This window comes from Dipteris shenzhenensis, chromosome 16 (genome assembly GCF_047967505.1).
Source record: "Dipteris shenzhenensis isolate YYH24624 ecotype China chromosome 16, Dip_SZ_1.0, whole genome shotgun sequence".
NCBI lineage: Eukaryota > Viridiplantae > Streptophyta > Polypodiopsida > Gleicheniales > Dipteridaceae > Dipteris > Dipteris shenzhenensis.
Genome location: NC_141611.1, coordinates 35,016,895 through 35,042,803, shown reverse-complemented (window position 1 = coordinate 35,042,803; position 25,909 = coordinate 35,016,895). Strand labels below are relative to the sequence as shown.

Sequence of the window (25,909 nt, the reverse complement as noted above, 5' to 3'; positions counted from 1 at the left end):
GTTTGTACATTGCATGCTTGGGCCTGCCTTTGATTCATTTAGGGGCCTACATATAGTTGCCTAGGAGTTGGCCATCCAGAGGGTAGGGCAGCACATATGGTTGCTAAGAAGTGTTTGTCGGATTGCTTAGGGAGCAAGTTGGCCCATATTCTTCAATCGCCATGATGTGGATTCTTGGTCAGGCAACAAGAGAGGAATTCGAGGGAAGTTTGTGCATCAGAATCGGAATCAGAATCCGGGAGATATGTTTGGGGTTTTGGCCCCAGAGGACAGATCGGATGCCACCAATTATTCCTTGTGGAGTTTTATGGTGAAGATTTGTTAGTTGCAAAGAATCTTTGGGGGTTTGTCACAAGTCAAGAAGCCCATCAAGGAGATGGTCATTGCTCTTGGTAGACCTCAGTAAGGAGGTCATGCCTACAATGCTTGAGTATAACCTCTAGGCTCTAATACCATGTCAGAAAATAGGAAAGCACACCTCTCACTATCCATGCAGCAAAATGTTTGGTTCCCACCAATCCTTTCTACTCACAAATCCCACTCCAACATATGCACACAAATATGTATGTGGAGATAACAAAGTAAGATGGGCTGTGAAATTATCATTCTCTCTTACCAAGAAACTCCATGTGGGCAGCCCAGTTGCTGACCTACTGTCAGCCTCATGACTGCACAAACACCTGGGCTATGGACAAATGCCTGCTCCTATCATTGCATACTCCATCCTTGCACGTGCCTTTCAGGCTTCAATGTACTCCAGGAAGTGAGCCATAGAGACTCGAGAGTGAGGAAAGGCCTGTCTGCCCTCCACCTCTTGCTCACCAACCAGACCTTAAATTGGGCTAACAGAAGAATCCAGGCCTAAAGCGGTCTGAGCAGCTGCTCCAGGTCAACCATATCTGCCAATCATTGCTCTAGACAACTAACCATAGGCAGCCATATGTAAGTCCTCTAGTCAGGTGTAGGCAGGCCCAAGCCTACCTATATAAAACTCTTCTCCAGGCCTTCCAACCCTCCATAAAGGAGCTCTCTTAATGCCCATATAGTGGCAACCTAGCATATCATATGCTACCCAATGGTGGTCAGCCATGTTGCAGAAACTTGTAGACTCGGTCCAGAATATGTGAGCTGCACGCATTGCCTATAAAGCCCCTAACTAATCCCAAAAAGGATCCCATGGTGCCAATCCCACGGGACTCCTCATTTGGGGCTCACAAGCATAGTTGCACGAAACGGCCGTTTCGTGGCAGGAAACGGAAACGGTTGAAGAAACGCCGTTTCGTAAAACCTGTTTTTGCCCTAGACTCCCAAAATCGCGATTTCGCCGCCTGGCTCCCACGGGAGGAGCTGGACATATACACCATGTTGTATGAGGAGCTGTCAGCACCAGCACACCACACACGATCATACACTCAACCATTTGGAGATGGTGCTAGTACTTCAGTTGCACCCGATGGTCCTGATCCTGATGTTGATGATTCTTCTTCAGACAGTGACACAGATGCCTCAAGCTCATCTGAGGAGGCAGAGGATGACAATGACGAGGAGTCCATGGATGATGTAGATGATCAGTAGTGATGTGCCTTGGTCCTTGTCACTTGACTACGACTGTACAAACTACAGTGCTAGCCTACTCCTAGTCATGACACTTCAGATGCAGCATGCATGCAGCCTGCATAGCCTACTCCTAGTCATGACTAGGAGTAGGCTATGCAGGCTGCATGCATGCTGCATCTGAAGTGTCATGACTACGAGTAGGCTATGCAGGCTGCATGCATGATGCATCTGAAGTGTCATGACTAGGAGTAGGCTAGCACTGTAGTCTGTACAGTCGTAGTCAAGTGACAAGGAAGGCTGCATGCATGATGCATCTGAAGTGTCATGACTAGGAGTAGGCTAGCACTGTAGTCTGTACGGTCGTAGTCAAGTGACAAGGACCAAGGCACATCACTACTGATCATCTGCATGATGCATCTTGATTCCTACACTATGTTATTTCTTTTTTTATGATAGTAGATACAATACTTACTACCTAGTATACTTTTGACCTTGGTGCCAGGTGGCAGCTGCTTTTTTTTATATCATCCATGGGTGCTTTAATTTTGAGTCTTGCATGACTCATGAGTCATGATCATGAAATTTGTGGATCATGAATCATGATCATCTATGGAGTCTGGACATCGGATGCTTTCAAGTTTCAAGTTTCAAGTTTCAACTTGTGTGCTAAGTTTAAAGTACTTCAAACTTCTAAATTTCAGATTCTTGTAATGCCAAACTTGTTAGTCATGATACATGTTGATTTTAGATTATTGAAGCATCATTCAAGAATTTAGAATCATAGAGGCATGAATGATGCATTGATGCTTGAAGCTTCAAGTATAGATAATTGTATTATGTATGATTTGCACTCTATTGATAATTATATTATGTTACATGTATAAACAATAAATTTTTATACATAAATTGTATCATATTGCCGTTTCTTCCGTTTCCGTTTTGGCGGGGGCTGTTTCCGTTTCAGCTGGTAACTATGCTCACAAGTGGGGCATGATCCATCATATTTGACATATCACAGCCAGATGGAGCAGCTTTGCAGTCCTGTCGTGAGAAATTCCAAGAATAGCAGCTTGCCTTTTATGCTAAAGTGCAAGCAACAGCTTGAGGAGAACCTGTGCATCATCTATTAGTTCATTGGGATGCATGCAAGGCTGTATATGGCTTTTGGCCACATTTAACTTTGCTTTTTTGCTATATTCAGTGATCCTTTGCCTGAAGTTACAGTTTTAAGAGCTGAACTGATTTGCAGAACAGTTATCTCAAATAAAGGAACCATATGAGACTTGAAAAAGCACAAGTAAATCAATTCTCCCCTTCAGGCACAGAACACCAGGTTTCTCAAAATGAATTTTGAATTTTGAAATCACAACTAGTACTAGGACAAGAGATCTAAAATAGAAACCTGTGTCAAGATCATGCCCAAACTTATCAAAACTCTCTTTCTGCCCAAGCCAACCTCGCTAGCAAGGCAAGTCCCAGGGACAATTATTCCTGGGCTGCGGCTGATTCATGGTAAACTTGGGTCCTCTGAAGATGCATCATAGAATCTAACAATCTCCACAAATCTCCTGCAACAATGGATGATTTCTCTTGAGTACATTAGGAGAGAGGGAGAGGTGGGATCCTCCCCCACATCCTCCTTTTTTGCCTCTCTTGTTTGTTGGGGTAAAGGCACTGGCCACCCTTGTAACAGTATTAATCTAGTACTACTAAGTACACTAAGTACACATTGTACTTAGGTACTTAGTGACCCTAGTCTTATCTATATATATATACTTGTGTGTACTTGGGGAGGTACCACTCATTCCTTTATCCCCACCCACTGGTGTGTGACTACTGTGAGTGTGTCTCTCTACTCCCTACTCTATCTCTCCCTCACACTCTCTATCAAACTAGTGCTTAATTGGAGTAACTAGTGCTTAATTGCACGACTACAGTAAGCGCTCCTGCGAGCTTCCCCTCCCCCCCTCGCCGTTAGCCCCTACCTCCCCCCTCGCTCCCCCCCCCCCCCCTCGCTGCGACCACCTCCACCCCTCCCGCTACCCCTCGCCTCACCTCCGCTCCAGCCGCCCCCTCGCTCCATCCCGCCCCCTCGCTCCATCCCGCCCCCTTGCCTCCGCTCCTTCCCGCCCCCTCGCTCCAACCGCCCCTCGCCCCCTCGCTCCAATCCGCCCCCTCGCTCCAACCCGCCCCTCGCCCCTCCCCCCCTCGCTCCAACCCGCCCCCTCGCTCCATCCCGCCCCCTTACCTCCGCTCCATCCCGCCCCCTCGCTCCACCCCGCCCCTCGCCCCCGCTCTAACCCCCCCCCTCGCTGCCGCTATAACCGCCTCCGCTCTAACCCCCCCTCGCCGCCGCTCTAACCGCGCGCTCCATCCCGCGTCGCCTCGCCTCGTTTTTTTTTTTTTTTTTTTTTTCTCTCTCTCTCTCTCTCTCTCTCTCTCTCTCTCTCCCCAGCCCGCCTCGCCCTCGCCCCGCCTCCGCCATTCCGCCCCTCGCTGCTCCCTCGCCATCCACCCCGCTCCAACCCGCCCCCTCGCTGCTCCTTCACCCCTCGCTTCACCCGCCTCCGCCTCATTCCGCTCCCCTCGCCCCCCCGCTTCACCTCTCCACCCCCGCCATTCCAACTTCACCCCCCCCCCCGCCCTCTCGCCCCTTCCGTACTCCCCGCACCCCGCAGCCTTCGCCCCGCCCTCAGCTTCGACCCCTCCGACCCTTCATTTCGCCTCGCCCGCCTCACCCCCAGGCTCCACCGCCGCTTCATCCCCTTCTTGGGTGGCAGCCTGTTTTTCTTCATCGGAAGCTTGCAGTTAGTCTTGGCGGTATGGCGGCCCCCAGCCCGGATCCGGAGGCCCAGTCGGACCCTCCCTCTCCAGATGCCTACCGCGTTATCCTAACAGAGCAACAATCATCCCGTGTTCAGGCGGTAGCCAGAGACTTTGCTCATACCTCTGTTTACGGTAGAGTCATTGGACACTCCCCCTCCAGGTCTACCATCAGGGACTGGCTCCAGTCCACTCTCTTGCTAGAGGATGGCCACATTGAGGAGGTGGCCCTTATGGGAAGGGGCATCTTCTGGCTCAAACTCTCCAGTGAGAAAGCTGCGAGCAATCTGGTTGCCGGTTCCCCCACATCGGTGGATGGGAAGATCATCATGATAGTCCCGTGGTACCGTGGTTTCAGCGCAGCGGATTTCGATACTCGGTTCCGTATACCTCGCCACCCAGTGACACTCGTTTTTCCAGGGCTTGCTACTGAGCTGCGGCCGATTGTCAGGGACTTGGGCTCCCATTTTGGCTGGGTTATGCACGACACCTTTGCCGATGCGGTGACCACGGCAGGAGCTCCCCGAGTCCGTGTGGCTGTGGCGGATCCTGCGACTCTCCCTGCAGTGATCGAGATCGTTACAGGTGCCGACAGTATCACCCAGAGCATGATAGTCACCGGACAGCCAGGTCAGTGCCTGCGGTGCCATGGCTTTGGGCACTTGGCGGCTGCTTGTCCACGCTTTGCCAGCTCGTCTCGACCCTCCCCGCCCCCGCCCCCTCCGCCCCCACCTCCCCCCCCCGGACAGCCACGTCAGGAGGAGCCGAGGCAGTCGGAGCCTGGGCCAGAGGTAGTGGGCGGTTGGACCGAGGTTCGAAGGAAAAGAGGAAAGAATAAGAAGATTTCGGATAAAGGCAAGGAGGCAGAGGTCACCATTCCTGCAGCAGCACTCCACAGGCCTGACAGGCAGATGCCCCAGGGACCTGGGAGAGCCTCTTCTTCGACGGCAGCCCGCCCTCCACAGCCTCAGATCCTCCTCTCCCCCACCCCCCCGCCTTCTCCCCGGTTTCCCCAGTTTCCCCCCCCTTCGCCCGCCCCGCAGTTTCAGCCCCCGCCTCCTTTTCCTCAGTCCCCTCCCCCTCCCCCTCCCTCTCAGCCCCAGTTCCAGATGCATCCCCATCCCCCTCCCCCCCCTGCTCCCCTCGCCCCTCCTACAGAGTTAGCTGCACCGTCGCCTTCCCAGCCGAGTGCAGCCTCCGCTCCACCTCCTCCACCTTCTCCGCCAGTCGCCTCCGTGGAGCCCGAGTCGCCTATCCCGCAGCCTCCTCCCCTTCCTCCCCCGCTTGCAGGACACCTGGTGTCTGTACCACCAGTGGAGCAGGTTTCCCTTCCCGCTAGCCCCTCAGAGGCAGACTCAGCTGGGTCTCAGCTCCAGGAGAGAGAGCTCCCTCGAGACTTTTACAGATCTGGCCCCTGGGACTACCTGGATGTGGCCGACCTTGGGACCTTCCCGGCTTATCTCGACATTAGTATCTTCATGCTCCGCAAAGGGGCGGATGGGAGGATTGGTGCCTTGGCTCCCAGGGATGGCCCTAGCTTCGCCTTCACGTTCCTCAGCGATGGCACCGAGACCTGGACAGACGACTCGGTGTGGGAGGCTCTCAGAGAGCAGACACACGCCCAGATTTGCTCCTGGATAGGCCCGTCCGGTGGGCAGCTCCTCGAGACTCAGTGGTCCGAGGGCGATGTGCGCTTGCGGTGGCGTTGCGCTGCCAAACGTTTCCGATTGATCGTGATCCTCAGACCCCCCCTGGCATGGCCTCTTCCCCAGGATGTCAGAGCTTGGTCCCAACAGAAACTCCGAACCTTCTACGGGATGACTGCTTCAGAGATCTCGAGCTGGCTCGAGAAAGCATTTGTTCATGGCACTAGGGGCCTCTCGCCTTTGCTGAAGGTTTTGAAGAACGGGCAGGACGACCCCGTCTCCCCCTCCAAACCTTCTCACAAGCGGCAGCGCCTCCACTCCGATCTGTCTGATTCTTCTTCGACTTCTTCTGCGAGCAGACAGCTGTTCGCAGCCCCCCATCCCTCTCCATGAGCCTACACCTCGTTTCCTGGAATGTGAACGGGTTTCACTCTTCGAGTACCCGTGGTCCCAGGAAGCTCATTTTGCGTCAGGAACTTCAGCCTGCAGTGATTGGTCGATTGGATGTACTGCTGCTCCACGAGCACAAGCTTTCTGCGGCTCATGCCCGTAGCTGCGGGAAGGTTCTCCCTGGACGCTCCTACACTTATTGGGAGCCTTCGATCGGCGCACAGGGGAGGAGCGGGGGGGTCTGTACCTCCGTGTGCGAGCAGTTAGCTCAGTCAGTTTTCGGTCACGGCACGTTGATCCCAGGCCGAGCCCTTTGGGTAGGCCTGAATTTGGAGGGATCCAAGATAGGAATCCTCAACATTTATGCTCCCACAGACCTCAGATGCAGAGCCACCTTTTGGAGGACACTTACAGGGATTCTTCCAGACATGGATTCCTGGATTGTTGGAGGAGACTTCAACAACCTGGAGACCTTGGAGGACCAGCAGGGTAGAGATCCGGAGTTCACAGGTATGGCTCAGGCAGAGCAGTCAGCTTGGGACTCTTTCATCTTCGCGACAGGAGGGAGGGACAGTTGGAGAGACCCGTCCTTCCGGCGTTGGCACGGGAGCCTGGACTTCTCTTGGGGCTTCCGCAGGGAAGGAGGCAGACTCCTGGAGCGGCTTGATAGGTTTTATGTCAGTGATTGGGCCATCAGCAGAGGTGGCCAGGCGGGCATTGTTCCAGGGACGACACTATCCGACCATGCGCCTGTGCTCCTCTCATTAGATTCGGCAGCCCAGACTCTCCCCCCCCGATCATGCAGGATTCCCGATTCCATCTTCTCGAGGGTGGACGTCCGTAGCAGCATTTGCAGTCTTTGGGACAGAGACTGGGGGGAGGGCATGGATCTGGTAGACTCGGTCGCGCAGGCTCTGCAGGAGTCCAGCCAGATCTGCCAGCTCGCAGCCCTACAGGTTCGACAGGATTGGTGGGGCAGAGAGAGAGCTCTTCGGAGGGACCTCGCCTCCATTCAGCGACTTCAGCAGTCTTCCCCGGGCTCGGAGGAGCTTCGGATCCAGGCCCTTCGAGCCAGAGCCCTCTTGGAGGAGACCCTCCAGCGTCGCTCCGAGTTCTCCTATCACGCCTCTCTCTCCTTCTGGGCCCGGAAGGGTGACCGGATGTGCAGGGAGTTCTTCAGGACACACGGCCAGAGAGCTGCAGGTGATCAGCTACGGAGTCTCAGGACAGCGGATGGTCACATTGTTACGGACCCGGGGGAGGTCATGGGGTTGGCCACTGACTTCTACAGGACCCTCTTCCAGCAGGAGCCACTTGCCCCTCGTGCTAGTCGTGACCGTGAGGAGGTGTGGAGGCACATTCCATCCCTGGTCCAGCCCAGCATGCAGGCGTCTTTGTTGGCGCCGTTCACCGCGGATGAGATGTTGGAGGCCTTGATGGCTATTGATGGGCAGAAATGCCCAGGTGAGGATGGGCTATCCCGAGCTTTCTTCACCTCCTTCTGGGACCAGATCCATCAGCCCCTCCTTGCAGCTCTGCAGGGGATTTTCAGCAGCGGTCAGATGCCAGAGAGCCTCTCCTCGGGACTGATTTGCCTCATCCCGAAGGGAGGAGATAGACAGGAGATCCGCCAGTGGCGTCCGATCACTCTCCTTACCACTGCCTACAAAATCCTCGCCAAGATGATCAGTGCCAGAGTTCGACCTCTACTCCCAGACCTCGTCCATGACACTCAGACAGGCTTTGTCCAGGACCGCAGTATCCTGGATAATGTCTTCACCTTTTCAGAGGCGGCGGAGTGGGCTCAGTACAGCGGTTCACACCTTGCCATTTTACTTCTCGACTTCGAGAAGGCCTACGATCGCGTGGATTGGTCCTTTTTGGAGGGGACTCTGGAGCGGCTAGGTTTCCCGGCAGGCTGGATTCAGGGTATCTCAGCTTTGTACAGGACAGCGTCTAGCAGAGTCATCATTGGAGGCAGGATGGGTGAGCGTTTCAGCTTGGAGAGATCAGTACGTCAGGGTTGTCCCCTGGCTCCTTATCTGTTTCTCTTCTTCGCCGAGGCCATGACTTACTACCTTCGGGCGAGGTCCACAGGGCTCAGGGGTGTTCGCCTTCCACTCCGGGAGGACACGGAGCTTCTGGACTCAGAGTACGCAGATGATACAGCCCTTTATGTCCAGGACGATGAGAGGATGCTAGAGAGGGTGCGGATGGCCCTGGAGGTTTTCTGCTCGGCCGCTGGTGCGAAAATCAACTGGAACAAATCAGTTGGTTTTCTCACAGACCCGGGGGCGTGTTCTCAGTGGGGGCGATTCCTGGGCTTCAGATGGATTCCACGTGGTCAGACAGCTAGATACCTTGGCTTCCAGGTTGGCCTAGACATTACGCCAGCTCAGCAGTTTCTCCCGGTGCTAGATTCCCTCCGACGGAAGCTGGCTTTCTGGAGCACTGCTAAGCTGTCCCTTGCAGGTCGTGCTTTAGTAGTTAACCAGGTCCTTCTAGCCACGGCTTGGTATGTGGCTTCCTGTTGGTGCTTCTCGAGATCCAGCGTGGCACAGCTCAGGAGGTTGGTTCGGAACTTTCTTTGGTCTGGGGAGGATGGGCAGACAGATACCAGAGCCAGGGTTGCTTGGCAGACAGTCATTCTTCCGCAGGCGGAGGGGGGTCTGGGGGTCATTGATCCAGAGCTTCAGAGTCAGGCCTTGTTAGGCAAGCTTATCATCCGCGGTTTGACCCCAGGGGGGCAGACGTGGAAGATGTTACTCCAGCAGGGAGTCGGCTCTTGTGTCCCGCGCCGAGGTGGAGAGTGGCTACCGTCCTTCAGGTGGATCTTCACTTCCGCCCCGCTCACTCAGCCCCGCTCCCCACTCGTTCGTAGCCTCCTCATGGTTTGGAGGCGGCTCCGTCTCAGTCTCATTCAGTCCCAGCCCAGCTGTCAGGAGGAGATCGATCGCCAGCCGCTCGTCTGGAATGGGCAGGTCAGAGACGCCGAGGGCCTTCAGTTGGGGGAGAGATCACATATCAGGTGGGACGGCTGGATGAGGGGGCCAGCCCAGTCCCTTCGAGTTTGGAGGGATACGTACAGACATCTGGAGATGGCCGATCTGGCAGACGCAGCGGGAGGTGCACGCGGAGTCCAGGCGAGACGCACGGAGATCGACGGAGCGATCCCAGCCGCTTGGTTGGCTCCACCTGAGCCTCAGGTCCTCATGCCTGGAGACACCCACTGGCTGGGACAGTTCACCCCCCGTGGCATCCCACTGGTGGTCGCAGGACGTTTGGATGACTCCTCTATCGCCTTCTTCGCGGTTTCAGGGGACGGACGACTCAGGAGAGAGGATGCGCTCATTGACCCCCTACTACCGTGGCAGAGGGTTAGGGTCGTAGGCCTTCTGGGGAAGGTCTGGCATACCGACCCTAGTATCGAGCAGGACCAGTTGCAGCTTTGGCGTCTTTGGCTCTGGGAGGGGCGGGCCTTGTCAGAGCTTGAGTGGGACCCAGGAGAGTGGTGGTGGCCAGAGATTGTGACAGGACAGGGGCAGACTTCCTTCTTCGCTTACAGCACGACTCTGGGCAGGCGAATTCTCGGGAGGATGCAGAGCCGCCCCCCCACCCAGCGTCCTAGCTGGTACGCACAGGGTATCTCCAGGTTCTTTTTGCAGGCTTTCTGGAAGGCCTTGTGGGAGAGCTGGCGGCCGCGGAAGATCTCGTACTTCCTGTGGCTTCTTACCCACAAAGGTCTTCCAGTGGGGAGCTGGTTGAGGCAGATAGGCCAGGACGGTTGCTGTCAGATTTGCCATGCGGATGAGGAGTCACCAAAACACTGCCTGTGGAGCTGCATGCGCGCCCAGGAAGTGTGGAGGTGGACTTTCGGGCTTCTTACTCGTGCAGCACCAGAGCTAGGAGTGATCACTTGGGGCGCGTTCTGTTGGTGCAGCACCGCACCTGGTCTTCATCACTTGTTCGAGGCATGCCAGCAGGACCCCACTTTCCTTATCACACAGGGGACGTGGGGGCCGCTCGAGGGTATCCCACAGCACCTAGCAGAGGCTGATACAGGAGTTCGGGAGAGGCAGCCAGTCTGGGAGATTATCAGCAGCATTACAGGATGGCACATCTGGACCTCGCGCTGCGCGCAGATCCTCGGTGGCACCTCCTTATCGACTGCCCAGATCATGGCGGAGATTTGGAGTGAGATTATTCATACCCTCAGAGGCCAGTGGGACCAGATTCAGGGAGACTCCCGGGCTGGTCAGGAGAAGCGGAGACGCTTCCTCCAGGCTTGGGATTCACAGAGCCTCTTCTTCGAGCAGACTACGCAGGGCCTTCGGTGGCACTACTCACCACCCCGATGGCTGTTCATTCACACTCAGCATATTCCTCCGTGAGAGTATGATTTATTATGCTACCTTTTGGGCTGCGTCCGGTTTGTGTACGCAGCCCGTCAGCTATAAGCTGACCTCTTGTATCTTGTTCTCGAAGTAATATAATTAGAACTGTTTTTTTTCGGAAAAAAAAAAAATTGCACGACTACAGGGAGTCAAACTCTATTTTCTTTACCATGAGTTCCAGCAGCGACGTGTCGTCCTTGTTCCAGATAAAGAAGCTCGAAGGAGCTAAAAACTACGACATATGGAGGACACAGTGCTACAATGTGTTGATGCAGAAGGACCAGTACAAACCTATAAAGGAGAAGGGTGTTAAGCCCTCCAACATTACTGATGAGCAGTGGGAGAAGATGGATGGCTTGGCCAGGTCGACCATTATGCTTACAGTTATTGATTCACTGGTTGTAGGCATCAGGGATGAACCTACTGCGTGGGAGATGTGGCAACGTCTTGAGGATACTTATGCCAAGAAAAGTGCCACAGGAAAAGCTTACTGGCTAAAAAAGCTTGTTGGTCTTCAAATGAAGGAGGGGACAGCTATGTCCACTCATATTATTGAGTTTAACAGCATATTCAGCCAGGTGATCAACCAGGGGTTGAAGCTCGATGATGAGCTGAAAGCTACACTCATCCTATGTTCTCTACCTGAGTCATGGGACACATTCAGGACTTCTACCAGCAACTCAAAAACCATTCTGGTATTTGCAGATGTGGAAAGTGCTCTTCTACAAGAAGAGATGAACAGAAAGAACAATGCTATTGGGAAGTCAAATGCTTTGAATGCACGCAGCAGGTCCAAAACACGTGGTAAAGACAAAGAAAGAGAGAGGAGCAAGTCCCGTTCTAAGAGTGATCTTGTATGCAACTATTGTGGCAAGAAGGGACATATTGAGAAAAAGTGTTTTCAAAAGAAGAATGACCAGAGAGCCAAAGAAGGCAAGGCTCAAGGCAAATCTAAGGGCAAAGAAAAAGAAGAGCTGAATGTTACTTATGTGAGTGACAGTGACAGTGGACATGAGATATGTTTCACCTCTTCACTGGAGGCTCATACACTTCATGCTGGTGATGGATCAAATATGTTTTCCTGGATTATAGATTCAGGTGCTTCCTTTCATGTGACATCCTACAGAAATCTGTTTGTCAGATATACAGGAGGGCAGAAGGGAGTTGTCTTTCTTGGTGATAACCATGCATGTTCTATCATTGGTATAGGTGATGTCAGACTTGTGCTTGAAAATGGCCGGCAGTTAATGCTCAAAGGGGTCAGGCATGTTCCTGAGGTGAAGAAAAACTTGATTTCCACAGGGTTGTTGGATGACGATGGTTATCATACCACCTTTGGAAGTCAGAAATGGAAAATCAGCAAAGGGGCAATGGCTATTGCCAGGGGTCCTAAGGTTGATACTTTGTACTCACTTCATGCTGGACATTGTCCGCATTCTGATGTAAATGCCACCGAGCTGCCAAAGATTTCATTGTGGCATAGCCGGCTTGGCCATATGAGTATTAAGGGAATGGAGCAATTGGCTCATTTTGGTTACTTGCCGAGTCTAAAATATTCAGATTTGCAGAAATGTGAATTTTGTCTCTACGGTCGTCAAGTACAAATACCTCATAAGAGAAGGTCAAATCAGAAATTACAGCTCTTGGAGCTAGTACATACAGATGTGTGTGAGATGCCTACACTCTCTTTAGGAGGTTCAAAGTACTTACTGTCATTCATAGATGACGCCACCCGCAAAGTGTGGGTTTACACTCTCAGAAAGAAGAGTGATACGTTCAAGGCTTTCACTAAGTTTGTTGCACTGGTTGAAAATGAGACAGGCAAAAAACTGAAAGCCTTACGATCTGACAATGGTGGAGAGTACTTGTCCAAAGAATTTCAAGAATTCTGTGAGGCAAAGGGTATCCAAAGGGTTTTGTCTGCACCATATGATCCTCCACAGAATGGTACAGCTGAAAAAATGTTCAGAACCATTCAAGAGAAAGTCAGATCCATGTTGTCACATGCTGCATTGCCCCACACATTTTGGGCTGAAGCTGTAAAGACAGCTGTGCACCTTATTAACAGGTCACCAAACAAGAGACTATGTGGTGGTGTGCCTGAACAAGCATGGACGGGCAAGCCTCCGTCTTACAAACACCTACGGGTCTTTGGTTGTGTCGCGTATGTGCATGTACGCAGGGAGGACAGAACTAAACTGGATCCAAAGTCTCTTAAATGCATATTCCTAGGTTACGGTGACAAAGGTGAGATGGGCTACAGGATTTGGGATCCCAAGAACAGAAAACTTATACGCAGCAATGATGTCGTGTTTGATGAAACCATCATGTTCAAGGAACCTGTTGTACAGCAGGAACCTTTAAAAGTAACTATTGATGATGACAGGCATCATGGGCAACACAGACAGGCTGTAAATCAGCCACAACAGCAGCATAATCAGCCATTAAATGATGCTGCAGCAGATCCTAATGGACAGCCAGTTATGGCAGAAAACATCCCAATGGATGAGGCACAGTTAGGTAATCTTCCTGACATGCAAATGCAGCCAGGAATCATGGAACAGCCACCTTATCTGGGTGATGACCAGGCTGGACAGCCAGCTCAAGATGATGGTCTTTGGGTTCGAAGGTCAACCAGACAGACGCGGCAGCCTGAAAGATTTGTTCCAGGCATTGATTATTTGATGCTCACTGATTGTGGAGAGCCTTCATGCTACAAAGAGGCTAGGCAGAGGGTAGACAAGGTTCAATGGGATCTTGCTATGAAGTCTGAAATGGACAGTCTTCACAAGAATGGCACTTGGGAATTGGTACCCTTGCCTCCTGGTAAGAAGGTACTGCCATGCAAATGGGTTTATAGACTTAAAGTCACACCTGGTGAAAAGCCAAGGCATAAAGCCAGACTGGTTGCCAAAGGGTTCAAGCAGGAATATGGTGTTGACTTTGAGGAGATATTCTCTCCCGTTGTCAAGATGACAACACTCAGAACTGTATTAGCATTGGTTGCACATGCAGATATGGATTTGATCCAAATGGATGTCAAAACAGCATTTCTTCATGGTGATTTACATGAGGAGATTTTTATGCAGCAGCCAGAGGGTTTTACAGTGAAGGGCAAAGAGAAGCTTGTATGCAGACTGAAGAAAAGTCTTTATGGTCTAAAGCAGGCACCCAGGGAATGGTATCATAAGTTTGATACATTCATGCGAACCCAGGGTTACACGAGAAGTGACATTGATCACTGCTTATATACCAAGAAAGCTTCCGATGGCAGTTTACTTATCCTCATTTTGTATGTGGATGACATGTTAATTGCTGGAAAATCTCATAAGGAAATGAATGCCTTGAAAAAGAGCTTGCACCAAGCCTTTGATATGAAGGATCTTGGTGATGCCAACCATATATTGGGTATGCGCATACTTCGGGATAGGGAAAAGCGGTTGCTATACTTGTCTCAGAAGGAATACATTGGCAAGGTCTTGCAGAGATTTCACATGGAGGGGGGGAAGAGTATTGGTACTCCATTACCTCCTTATGTGAAAATCAGCGCTTTGGACAGCCCTCAGACAGATGCTGAGAGAGCTGAGATGTCAAAGATTCCGTATGCATCAGCTTGTGGCAGTCTCATGTATGCTATGGTTGCAACCAGGCCCGATATTGCGTTTGCAGTGGGAGTGGTTAGCAGATACATGGCTAAACCTGGCAAGAAGCATTGGAATGCAGTGAAAGGTGTCATGAGATACCTAAAGGGTACACAGGATTTGTGTATATGTTTCGGCAGTCAAGATGCAAAAGTGCAGGGTTATACAGACTCTGATTATGCCGGTCACCCTGATACCCGGAAGTCTACTACCGGCTATGTTTTCACTTTCACTGGAGGTGCAGTGTCGTGGGTATCTAGAATGCAGCAATGCGTTGCTTTGTCTACTACAGAAGCTGAATATATTGCAGCCACTGAGGCGTGCAAGGAAGCTATATGGCTATCTCGGCTAGTGGCAGATTTGGGCTACTCTAGTGATACTCCATTGTTGCATTGTGACAGTCAGAGTGCCATACAGTTGGCACGAAATCCTGTTTTTCATGCAAAGACGAAGCACATCGACGTGAAGTATCATTTTATCAGGGAGGTGCTTGAGAACAAGCAACTTCAGCTTGTGAAAGTTCACACTGATGACAATCCAGCAGATCTGTTGACAAAAGGATTGGCTGCTGAGCGGTTTGCACACTGCAGACGGCTTATGGGTATAGGATAAGCAGACCAACTGGTCCTGTACATGCTGATGTATATTGCTGTTTTTCTTTTACTCTCTCTTATGGGCACACTGCCTTTAAGTGGGAGGTTGTTGGGGTAAAGGCACTGGCCACCCTTGTAACAGTATTAATCTAGTACTACTAAGTACACTAAGTACACATTGTACTTAGGTACTTAGTGACCCTAGTCTTATCTATATATATATACTTGTGTGTACTTGGGGAGGTACCACTCATTCCTTTATCCCCACCCACTGGTGTGTGACTACTGTGAGTGTGTCTCTCTACTCCCTACTCTATCTCTCCCTCACACTCTCTATCATTGTTGAAAGGACCCCTACTCAGAGCCTCACTAACTTTTCCCTCCATTACACAAGGCTCGCAACCAGACAAGAATCCTGATCGCAAAAGCTCACCGATTTCTTTTCAAGAAGGCCTACATCAGTGAGCAGCCCAGGACTTGGGAGGAAAAGCCCAATCCTCAGAGACGCAAGACTAAAGGCTAGACACATGACCTGCGAGCTCTAGATAGCCTTATAGCAACATCACAATGCATAATTTGAACCAAGCAATTTCATGACAACGATTTCTTTTCAAGAAGGCCTACATCAGTGAGCAGCCCAGGACTTGGGAGGAAAAGCCCAATCCTCAGAGACGCAAGACTAAAGGCTAGACACATGACCTGCGAGCTCTAGATAGCCTTATAGCAACATCACAATGCATAATTTGAACCAAGCAATTTCATGACAACGTTTCCAATGTAACTGTGATTTTGTGCAAGAAGCACCCCAAGATAAGTCCTAGACTAACTATGCCATCCTTGTTAATACAATTTGTGGCTCCACAAGCTCCACAATCAAATATTTGCATTGTAGTCTTATATAGGAAAGAGAGAGAGACACACACACACACACACAGACAGACAGACAGACAGACAGACACAGGTTTATTAAGGTCTGGCCTATAGATCATGAATCAAACCTGCTTGTAAGTGAACTTGACACCCCCAAGGACCTAATAACACTGAGTCTGAACTAGAAATAGAAGACAATTGGACGTGTATTGAGCTTAGAGATATCTAGTCAAGTCACTAGGCCATAAGTGGTACTAGGCGGGCATATTGGACATCTGCTACTAGTGCAAGCTCTGCTTTTCTCAGTGAGATGAACATGTGGGGGAGAAAGAACCTTCTTGCTACAACCCTGTCCAGCAACTCTAGCCTGGTGGCAATGGCTTGCAGCAAATCACAGCCAAGGTTGAACCTAGCCACTGATCATGCTGCACATAGCACCCAATGTACAGTGTATGCTACAAAAGGGGCCATAAGTAGTACAACAGTGTCGGCACATTTGCACAGCAATGGAGGAGAGCCGCGGCGCTGATAGTGAGTTGAAAAGGTGAGCAAGAAGCTGAGAGAGGTGCAGCCAAGAAAAATGAGAAGGAACCACCTTGGAAGTAGTGCAGAAAAAAAGAGCGTACGAGAAGAAAAATGAGCTAACTAAAAATTTTGAAAAGCAAAACGTAGACATACCTAGCAAGCAAAGCAATGCTTATGTCATCATCAGTGCCCAAGCGTAAGCATCTATACTGGGTTTCTAAAGACCCAATTTGTAACCTAATTTACCACACTAGGTCCCAAAGGCCATGTACTAACGCACTCTCTTTTAGCGTAAAAGATCTAGATCAGCTGAAAAGGTTTGGAAACATGTGGACTATACTTACCTGCTGGATTCCATATTGTGCTCTTTCTGGAAAGGAGTTAATGCAGATCAAAACCTTGCTAATTCAATGACCTCCAAAAGCAACATAGCCTGGACTGCGGCTTTGAAACCCCAATAAAACAAAAGTCAAATGTTACGTGGTATGCAAGAGTGAATAGGAATTGCATTACTACCAAATCGGTACAGACAACTTATGCATTGATCTCAACAGGCCCTTCTCTCTACAGTGCTCCTTTCTATGGCTTGCGATCTCGATGTGATGATTTTGTGTCTCGATAACTAGGAGGAACAAACCATCAACGTTGTTCCTTTTGTTAGTCAGCCAGATATTCCCTATGCCGATATTTCTTACTATAGGTGCATCTTTGAGGCTGGTTCCGATTTTCACTGGTCGGATCAGCGGTAGCCGGACAGTTCAGCGCTCAGCCTAATTCCTTTATCAGTGCTTAGGTTTGCATCCTAGCGACTGGTTCCAAACGTCACCTAATCTAATCAGCCCTACCAAGACAGTTCAGCGTGTCCAGTGCGGCTGGAGATCGTACAAAGCAATCTCACGACTGAGCTGCAAGAGAACTTAATCACACTAGAATATATCCAATCTTACAAATTAAAACTTTTATAGAACAAAGAAAAGGAGGGAATTTGTAAGCGACATTAGACAAAATTATGAGTCAATGAGGAAAATAATAACCTAGTACGCAAAGCTACACTTACTACGCTTTTTCAGTCTTCAATACCCAGGCACAAGCTGCCATCTGGGTTCGAAAGATTCCATAATCTCTTGGATAAACCCACTGCTTACTAAATTTTGAAATCCCAACCAAACAACAAAGACTTCGACAGCAAAAAGGAAGAACCAAAGTACAAAAACATTTCAAAAGCACAATGACGAAATTCAAACGCTTGTGCAAAAGCATGGAACTTCCGCAATTCGTTCCAACAATTAACCCTTTGGACTAAGAAGAAAACGGCGTTTTAGGACTATCAACACAGCTTTGATCAGATACCTTTTGCTTTCACCATGCTGGTTTCGTGCTTAACAGATCTCATGCTTTACATGTTCGAAGCTTCTGATCACATCATTTTGCGGATCGATATCTGAGACGACGCACAAAGACAAGTTTATCAAAAATCAATACGTTGAACTGCATTCAGTCTGGTTTCAAAGCATTGACGATTAATCCAGCGTGATCTACGAAGCCCGTCGAGTGTCGTTCGCTATCCACAGGTAAAGGGACTAAATTCGAGATTACAAACGTACGTCGTCCGTAGTTCGGTTAACCAAAATTAAACGTTTAAAACTCACCGCAGACTATGATACCTCGGCAAGTTTTTAACAACAAAATGGATGAGGTAATCTAGAGTCGAAGATTAAATTGGAAGATCGGTATCGATTGAAGCGGATAACTGAAAAATTGTACTTAGCATTCCGTACTTCCCACAAACTGAAGATTACAAAGAAGTCACAACATTATTGCTTCTCCAATGAAACAATCTGCACGAGCAAAACGTCGGCAAATAGAGGGGAAGCTAATGGGGGGTTGGCAAGGCAAGGGGATACCGATAACAAGTTCTAAAAGCGACTCCAAATTCAAGAGATGGGCCTGTGTGTTCAGAAGTCACAATACAGCATGAGATGGATGCCAAAGAGGAAGCAAAAGGAGGCAAAGCGACGAGGGAGTGAAGAAGCGAGAAGCCAAAAGCGGGGCGGCCGGCGGGGAAGAGAGGGAGAAATTGCGAGAAATTGCGAGATATGTAGGGGCAATGAAAGCAAGAAAGGGGAGGAGCTGACCTCGGGATGAACGCCAAGGCTGGAGAGGCGCCAGAGGACTCGAGAAACCAGGGAAATGGATGGCTATGGCGGATGGGAAGCTTGAAAAACAGAAACAGACACAAACACGAAAGATGAAGAAGAAGAAGATGAAAAAGAAGAAGATTTTTACAAAGAAGAGCTGGCACGCAACGGAAGCACTATAACCCCCTAATAAGCGGTTTTGACTTTCACCACAAAACCGCCTATTCCGGCCCCTCATGATTTTGTGCATTTTATCATTCTCAATTAAATAAACTTCGGGTTAATAAATATCTTCCCATAGATTTTCTCCAAATTTTTTGTAGGTCTAATTTTTTTGCAAAGAATCCATGGGTAGGTCTAATTAAGTTAAGGCGATTCAAGAAGACTTCAAAAATCTCCATTTTTTATTTTCAAAAAGAATCTCGATTTTTTATTGGTCCACTTGCTATTTTTCCCTCTAGAAATCCTCCCCGTTTTTAGAGTCTCTCTCTCTCCCTCTCGCTCTCTCTCGCTCTCTCTCTCTTCGCTTTCAATTCATCATCTCCACCCTCTTTCGCTATTTGGATCTCAGGCAGACCTTATGAATGATTTATTATCATTCCCCTTGTTTTTCATTGCATTATATCTTTAGATCTTCTCCTTGTAAGTTGTGACTTTCTCTTGCGTCTCCACATCCCACCTCTCACCAATAGCAGGTTACATACACATCCCCATCATTGCTTACACGTCTCCATCACCCACCCGAATCATCGTCGTTTCTTCCACTCTCATAGTCATTTGCTCGTTTCCCACTCAACCCTTCCTATGTCAATCTCTTCAACAATGAAATTTGAACTCTCTTAGAGGCCCCTCCCATTATAAAGGCTTTGCTATACTTCTTGTTTTTTCCTAGAAGCCAACAAAGAATGTGGGTCCAAAAGAATGTATTCTGAGCCTTACTCAAAGAGCCCTACTCTCTAGTTGGCCAATCGAAAGGTGGTAATTAAATTCTATAAAATCAAAAGAGGTTTCAAGTTCCATTTCTCAACACATTTGATAAGGTGCACCAACTTGATGGTTTCCCTGAAGATAATTTAAATGAAAAACTCCGTGTATCTACTCCAACCTTTGGTCACCAATTACACCCTTTGTTTACACAACACATCACTTCTATGCAAGTTCCATCCTAAGGTTTCAATATGATCAAATACTAGGGCCCCTTGCTAGTCACTCAACGAGCAATGCCTCCCATATCCACCCCTTTTTACTGAATATATGGCAAGACCCCTTGTTTATTGATCTTTCTTTTTCATTCATATGCATAAAGTTACAAAAGGCCTAGCATGCCCTTGCAATTATAGACAATCTATAATTTGCACTTGTAAAACATTAAATGCACACCAATAATGCACCAATGCTTTAAGGAACATTCACTTTTTTACCAAGCAGGGACTCTTATCACAATAGCTTCATTTTAAGCCACAATCTTCTCTATACCTGGTTTTGGACTCTTAAAGGGAACAAGCTTCCCAAGCAACAATGGTGTGTATTTATTGCAATTCAAGCTTAATATCATCTAAGAATGCATAACCAACAATGGTTGTACTTATTGCAATTCAAGCTTCATGTCCATTAACTCCCCTATCATTATAGCTACTCAACATAAAAGAGGGATAGAAGATAAACTCCAACTCTTACACGAACTTTGTAATAATATAAAACGAGGATAGCAAATAAAACTCTAACTCTTACAAGAACTTGCATGTGCATGGACTAATAGGAGAATAGGCAAAGGAGAAAAGAATGTGTATAAAAGAACTCATAAATATGATAAGAATGAAGTAGTTTCATGTTATGGCATTCTAAGTACGCAAAGGAGAGAAGCATGTATTTGAAAGAACTCATAAATATGCAAGCATAAATCATGTCCATAGGTTTGTGAGCTTCAAAAGATCTTAATGTCCCCTCATGTGTTACATGAAGAGCTTGAAAAGCTTTTCATGTACCCTTATGTAATATAGTTATGTCCTACATAATCTTAGTACTCCTTGATATCTATCGTGTCATTTTATTAACTTCCATGTGTGGCCCAAATTCCAATCTCCCATCACAAATAGTAAGAGTATCAAATGAGATGTTGACGTTCAAATATCACTTAAAAATATAAGAATAACACCTATTGTTTACTTAATTTAACCTTGCGTGTCTTTCATACTAAGAAACGTCTTTTGAATATTTAGCAATCACAGTTATGCATCCATATGAATGGTTGTTTTTTTATTTTTTTGGGCCAAAAAATAGATATTTATATCGATATTATAAATGCTTTATACATCTTAGGCCTCCCCTTCATAGGAGGAAAAGAGTGACATGATCAATCCTATTGGAAGCATACCCAAAGTACCATGACCATCTTATGAACCACAAGAGTAAAATCAGACAACTTTATCAAATTATCATTCTTATGAGCAAAAGAAGGATCCCCATCATGTAGCCAAGAGCTTAGTGTGTTCATTGTTGTAAGCATTTATCTACAAATCAAATCTTCTTTTTCATTGTCCCACCAAGACATAAAATGGCATCAGTTACAACATCATTAATTTGAAAATTATTTCTGGAGATCCAGATGAACCGCAATTCATGTGCTCTGATTTGCATCCAAATCTCTTGTTCTGTCCTGAAGGCATCTCCTAGTAGAATGGCTTCCCAATTTATCAACTCCCCTATTGCTATCTAAAAGCATTTCCAAACTTTTCTAGCATGGGTGCAAGCAATGAAGAGGTGGAAAATGTCTTCAATTGACCCAATACACCTCCTGCATCTTCCATCTCCTCTCCCTATATTAAGTCCTTTTGCATTAGTCCACACATCTCTGTGAATAATGAGCCAAGTTAAACAAGGTATTTTCTTTGGTATCTTGGTATTCCATAGTTTTCTAAATCTTTATTTCCATTTGACTATCTTGAATTAAGAGTTCTGAAAATATCAGCAATGTCAGAAGAAGGAGTGAATTGGAAAAAGATTGAGCTGCCCATCCAACTGAATTCTCTGCAATAAATGAAGAAAGTGCCTCCCTTCCACCACCTTGTCAACACCCCAATCTATTTAGCACTAAAGTTTGGAATTGATTGTTTAAAGCAAATTCCCTTCCATCTAATATGTTCCCTATTCCATAGTTGTCCCCAAGTTGGAAGCCCTTTCTTTAACATGGTGCTAGCCAGTAAGACCCCCTCATCACTTCTAAAAATAGTGGATACCCAAATAGAATCAATATCCATAAAGCCCCCTTTCCTTTTTAGAGAATAGCATATAGGCCTTGATTTCCTCAAATGCCTTCCAAATGGATTGCCAAAGGGGACTCCCTTTTTTTTGTAGGGTTCTGGATTGCATAGGGGCTGAGAGAGTGGGATAATTCTTCCACTTGGGGGCCTTGATAGGTCTAACTAGTTTCATATAAGAGTAGTCGAGCCCAATCACATTTGCGGTTCATTACCCAAGTTGTAGATAATTGTATGGCAGCTATGGCTATATCAGCCACTCCTATACCCCATTCTTCCTTAGAGTTGGTGCAATAGGACCATCTCACCTTGGAGATTCTAGTGTTACCTCTCTAGAAAAAGGATCTACAAGTCTCAATGAATTTGTCAAGGCCAATTTTAGAGGGGCCCAATAGGACAGGTAGAAAATTGAAATAGGATGAATGCAATGGTTGAGCACCAACCTTCTACCTACAAGATTGGCTTGAAAGCTCCTCCATTTATCTAACTTCTTTTGGAGTTAGTCCATAAACCAGTCCGACCTTTGTTTCATAGAAATATCAAAGCCAATAGGGATTCTAAGAAATTTGAAAATGGTTCCCTTGCTAATACTATAGCATTCAAGCCCCTTAACAATTTCCTGTTCACCCCCATGGAGAGTAGAATAACCAGCCTTGGTGTGATTGATCTTAGATCCAGAAGCCTTGCAAAAAATGTCAAGACATTTCATAGTGTATTCCACATATTGTGTTGTATTTCTAGGTGTGAGGGTGGTTTCATATGCAAATTGTTGACATATTAAATGCTTGCTAGAGGCTAACTCTATGCCTCCAAGTCCCCTTTCCTTGACTTGGTATTTAAGCAGCCACCGTAGAGCATCTGTTGCAATTGCAAAAAGCAAGGGAGCTAAAGGACATCCTTGTTTGATTGAGACATCTTTGAAGGAAAAGGTTGGCTCATTTCACCATTGATACAGATTTTGGCTAAAGCATTAGTTAGCAAGAGCGTCCAAATAAGAGACAAAAAGAAGTCCCATCCCCATATCTTCTAGAGACTAAATATGAAAGTCCCATGGCCTTATCAAAATCTACCTTAAGGAAACATATGTCATGTTTAGTCTCTTTGGCATATCCACAGCTTTCCCATATAATGATAATGGTGTTTGCCCTTAATAAATTCTTTTTGTTCCTACAAGGTCCAATCATTCATCTTCTTTTGAACTTTAAGAGTTAAAGCCTTGGAAAAGATTTCATAACTACAGCTAAGCATAGCGAGGGGTCTCCAATTCCTAAGTTCATCCTTAGGCCCTTCTTTCAGAATGAGCTTGATAACCCCTCCATTGATATGGGTTAGTATGGCTTTATTCTTGACACTTTCTTGCCAGAGGAGGAGAATATAAGGCCTAAGCACCTCCCAAAATGTTTTATAAAACTCAGTAGGCTCCATCCTCTCCAAGGTTTTTCCCATCATGATAGAAGTAGCCTCTTTAAGTTCTTCCAAGGAGAGAGCCTAGAGGTCTCTCTAGAAAGACCATATCAAAACTCTGCATAGTGTTCTCTCTCACAGCATAGCAGAGATATCTAGCCCTCTACACCTCCTCATTTGGTACTATAGTAGAGGAAAGCAGAGATTGGAAGTGGCTCTATATAATATTGATGTTTTCTTCCTTGTTGGTTAGCTAATGTGTTGTCAGCTCTCTCAATTAGAGGGACTTCTTCATTAGACCTCTTTCTTTTTATCAGCTTGAAGGTTTCCTTGGTTAGTCTATCCAACTTGCCTACCCACCAATCTCTAAAGCACCTTAGTGTCCTTTAGTATTATTTGCTCTTGTCTTTTAAGGTCATTTTTTGGTTTTATAAGTGAACCTATGTCAAAGAGTCTTCTTCTCTGGCTATCATCTCTAGTTTCTTTATATGGTATTGTATTTTATTCATCTTCTAAGCTTTGATTTTTTACCTGTCCTTCCTGGATTTCTTAAGAATATTCTTAGTATTTACTATAGCCAATGCCCATGATTCTAAGACAGGCCTATTTTCATAGAAGGCCTCATCCCAAATTGTTTTAACCTTGCACTAAACACTCTTTAAAGTAATTAGCTTTGGGTCTAGGATGAGCACCTTTGGCCAAAACTAAAATCACAATGGAGAGAAACAGGCTTGTGATCTGACATTGTGAAAGAAGAGTGTGCCTGAGTTTTCACAAGGAGCTCATGCTACTTAAGAGCACCTGGGTGACATAGAATCTATCAAGTCTAGCCTCCCTTCTAAATTCACAAACTTGACCATTACACCAGGTAAAGTCACCCTCTAAATCAGTGTCTCTAATAGCTGAATATGTTCTTTAAACTCTTCCCATGACTCTAGTTTAGATACTCTTATCCACTGTTACCTTTTCTAGCCATTTGTCTCTTTTCCTTTCTACCATTTTGAAGTCTCCAAGGGCAAAGAAATTGCCTTCTAAAACATCAAGAGAATACTTTGCAACAGAGTTTGGGGCATATAGAGAGAGAACTGAAAAGTCATGGTCCTTCATTGAGCATTTGACCATTATCCATCTATCTAGGCATCAGCTACAAACTGAAGTACACCTGCATTGTAGTGTGATAGAACCCCTATTGGTAGTGCCCCCTGCCCTTCATCATGAGAAGTGAAATACCAATTTCTCCTTCTGTCAATAGTTATAAGTCTACTCTCTAAACTGTAACCATAAATCTTAACCTCTTGAAATGCTAGAAAAGTAGGAGAGAAGGATTTAGCTCTAAGCACGTGAGCTATTTCATCACCCCTACTAGGATCAATAAGCCCCCTAACATTAAGAGTCAAGAAAAACAAAGTTTTATTTGGCATTGTTTTTGTGCCCCTTTTTAGCCCTACGTTTAGTGCTATTTACCTGAGGGGAAACTACCTTTGCTTGAGATTTCCTTCTTTTGTTTTGCACAGTCGTAAAGGCCTTACCTTGAACAGTGAAATTCTTAATGCCAGCATTACTCTTTGGCTACTCATGTTATGATTCCTCATCATTTAAACCTGTGTCCTTCCATTGCATCTTCTCTCTTAACATCTTCCTCAAACTCCTTAGACCATCCTACTTCAACCATAACATCATCCTCAATTCCTTGATTCTCTTTAATCCATTCCTCAATCTCCTATCCATTAAATCTTCAAAAGATTTTTTGGAAGCAAAGGAAGTGGTTACAACCTCTTTTTTCTTTTCTGAAGTGACATTGCTATTAGAGGGAGGGACCACCTCCTATCTTGGTTTCTCAATATTTGCTAGAGCCTTGGGTATCCACCTTTCTATAGGAGTGGGCTGCTTGGGTGCAAGAGCAGCTGCCTTCTTGGGCTTGCTCCTCTTTGAGGGACATCTATTAACCACATGGCTAGAAAGACCACAAAGGAAGCATGCATTATTTAGATTCTTATACAGCAAGGGGGCTATTACCTGTAGAGGCCCCCATTCTTGTTTCTGACAAGGGGTTTGGGAAGATCCTCTGCAATATCAAGCTTAATGTAGATCTAAGGATTCCCCTGAGGTTAATAAAGTTCTCTTGTTCAACTCCAAGACCTTCCCCTAACCCAAAACATAAGAAAGGAAATTGATTACATAGGGACAAAGGTGAATCTGGGAGTTCAACCTACAGTGGAATTCTAGTGTATTTGGGTGCATTGGGAGAGAAATCCTGAGACCACCATTTCAAGTACAGAGACTGGTGCCTTATTGTCTAGAGCCCATACTGTAAGGCTCTAGTAGCCACTTTTGGTCTTTCAAAAATAAAAAGAAAAAAGCTTTCTTCAAGATCTTACATTGATAACATTCATGCCCTTCTAACCCAATTGGTTCTAATCAAGGTTTCTAGATAATCCATAAGAAGGTGGACCCTAGGAAGATGAATTGCCAGAGCATGGGTGCTAAGATAATTCAATGAATTTGTCAGTAGTTTTGTCATCCAAGAAGGCCATGATACTCTTACTTGAATTAAGTTGTGCACCCTCACCCTCACCTGAAACTTTGTGTGCTCTTTTAGTAGTTGTTCTCGTCTCTTCTTGCTCCTTGGTCATCCTTGCTTCTGGCCATACATTTCTTACAAGCTAGAGGT

General features: G+C 47.1%; 1 protein-coding gene across 1 annotated transcript in view; it reads right to left on the bottom strand.

Moving 5' to 3' along the window:
- The window catches only part of LOC147892882 (large ribosomal subunit protein eL20z-like), a 36,303-nt gene extending 17,593 nt beyond the window's left edge, over positions 1-18,710 (bottom strand). Inside the window, exons 1-2 of the mRNA XM_087387235.1 lie at positions 18,575-18,710; positions 17,790-17,880 (exon numbers count right to left, since the gene is read on the bottom strand). Of these exons, the coding sequence (XP_087243361.1) occupies positions 17,790-17,832 (43 nt within the window). The 5' untranslated portion in view covers positions 17,833-17,880; positions 18,575-18,710. The remainder of the gene's footprint in view (positions 1-17,789; positions 17,881-18,574) is intronic.
- Positions 18,711-25,909: the final 7,199 nt, after the last annotated feature.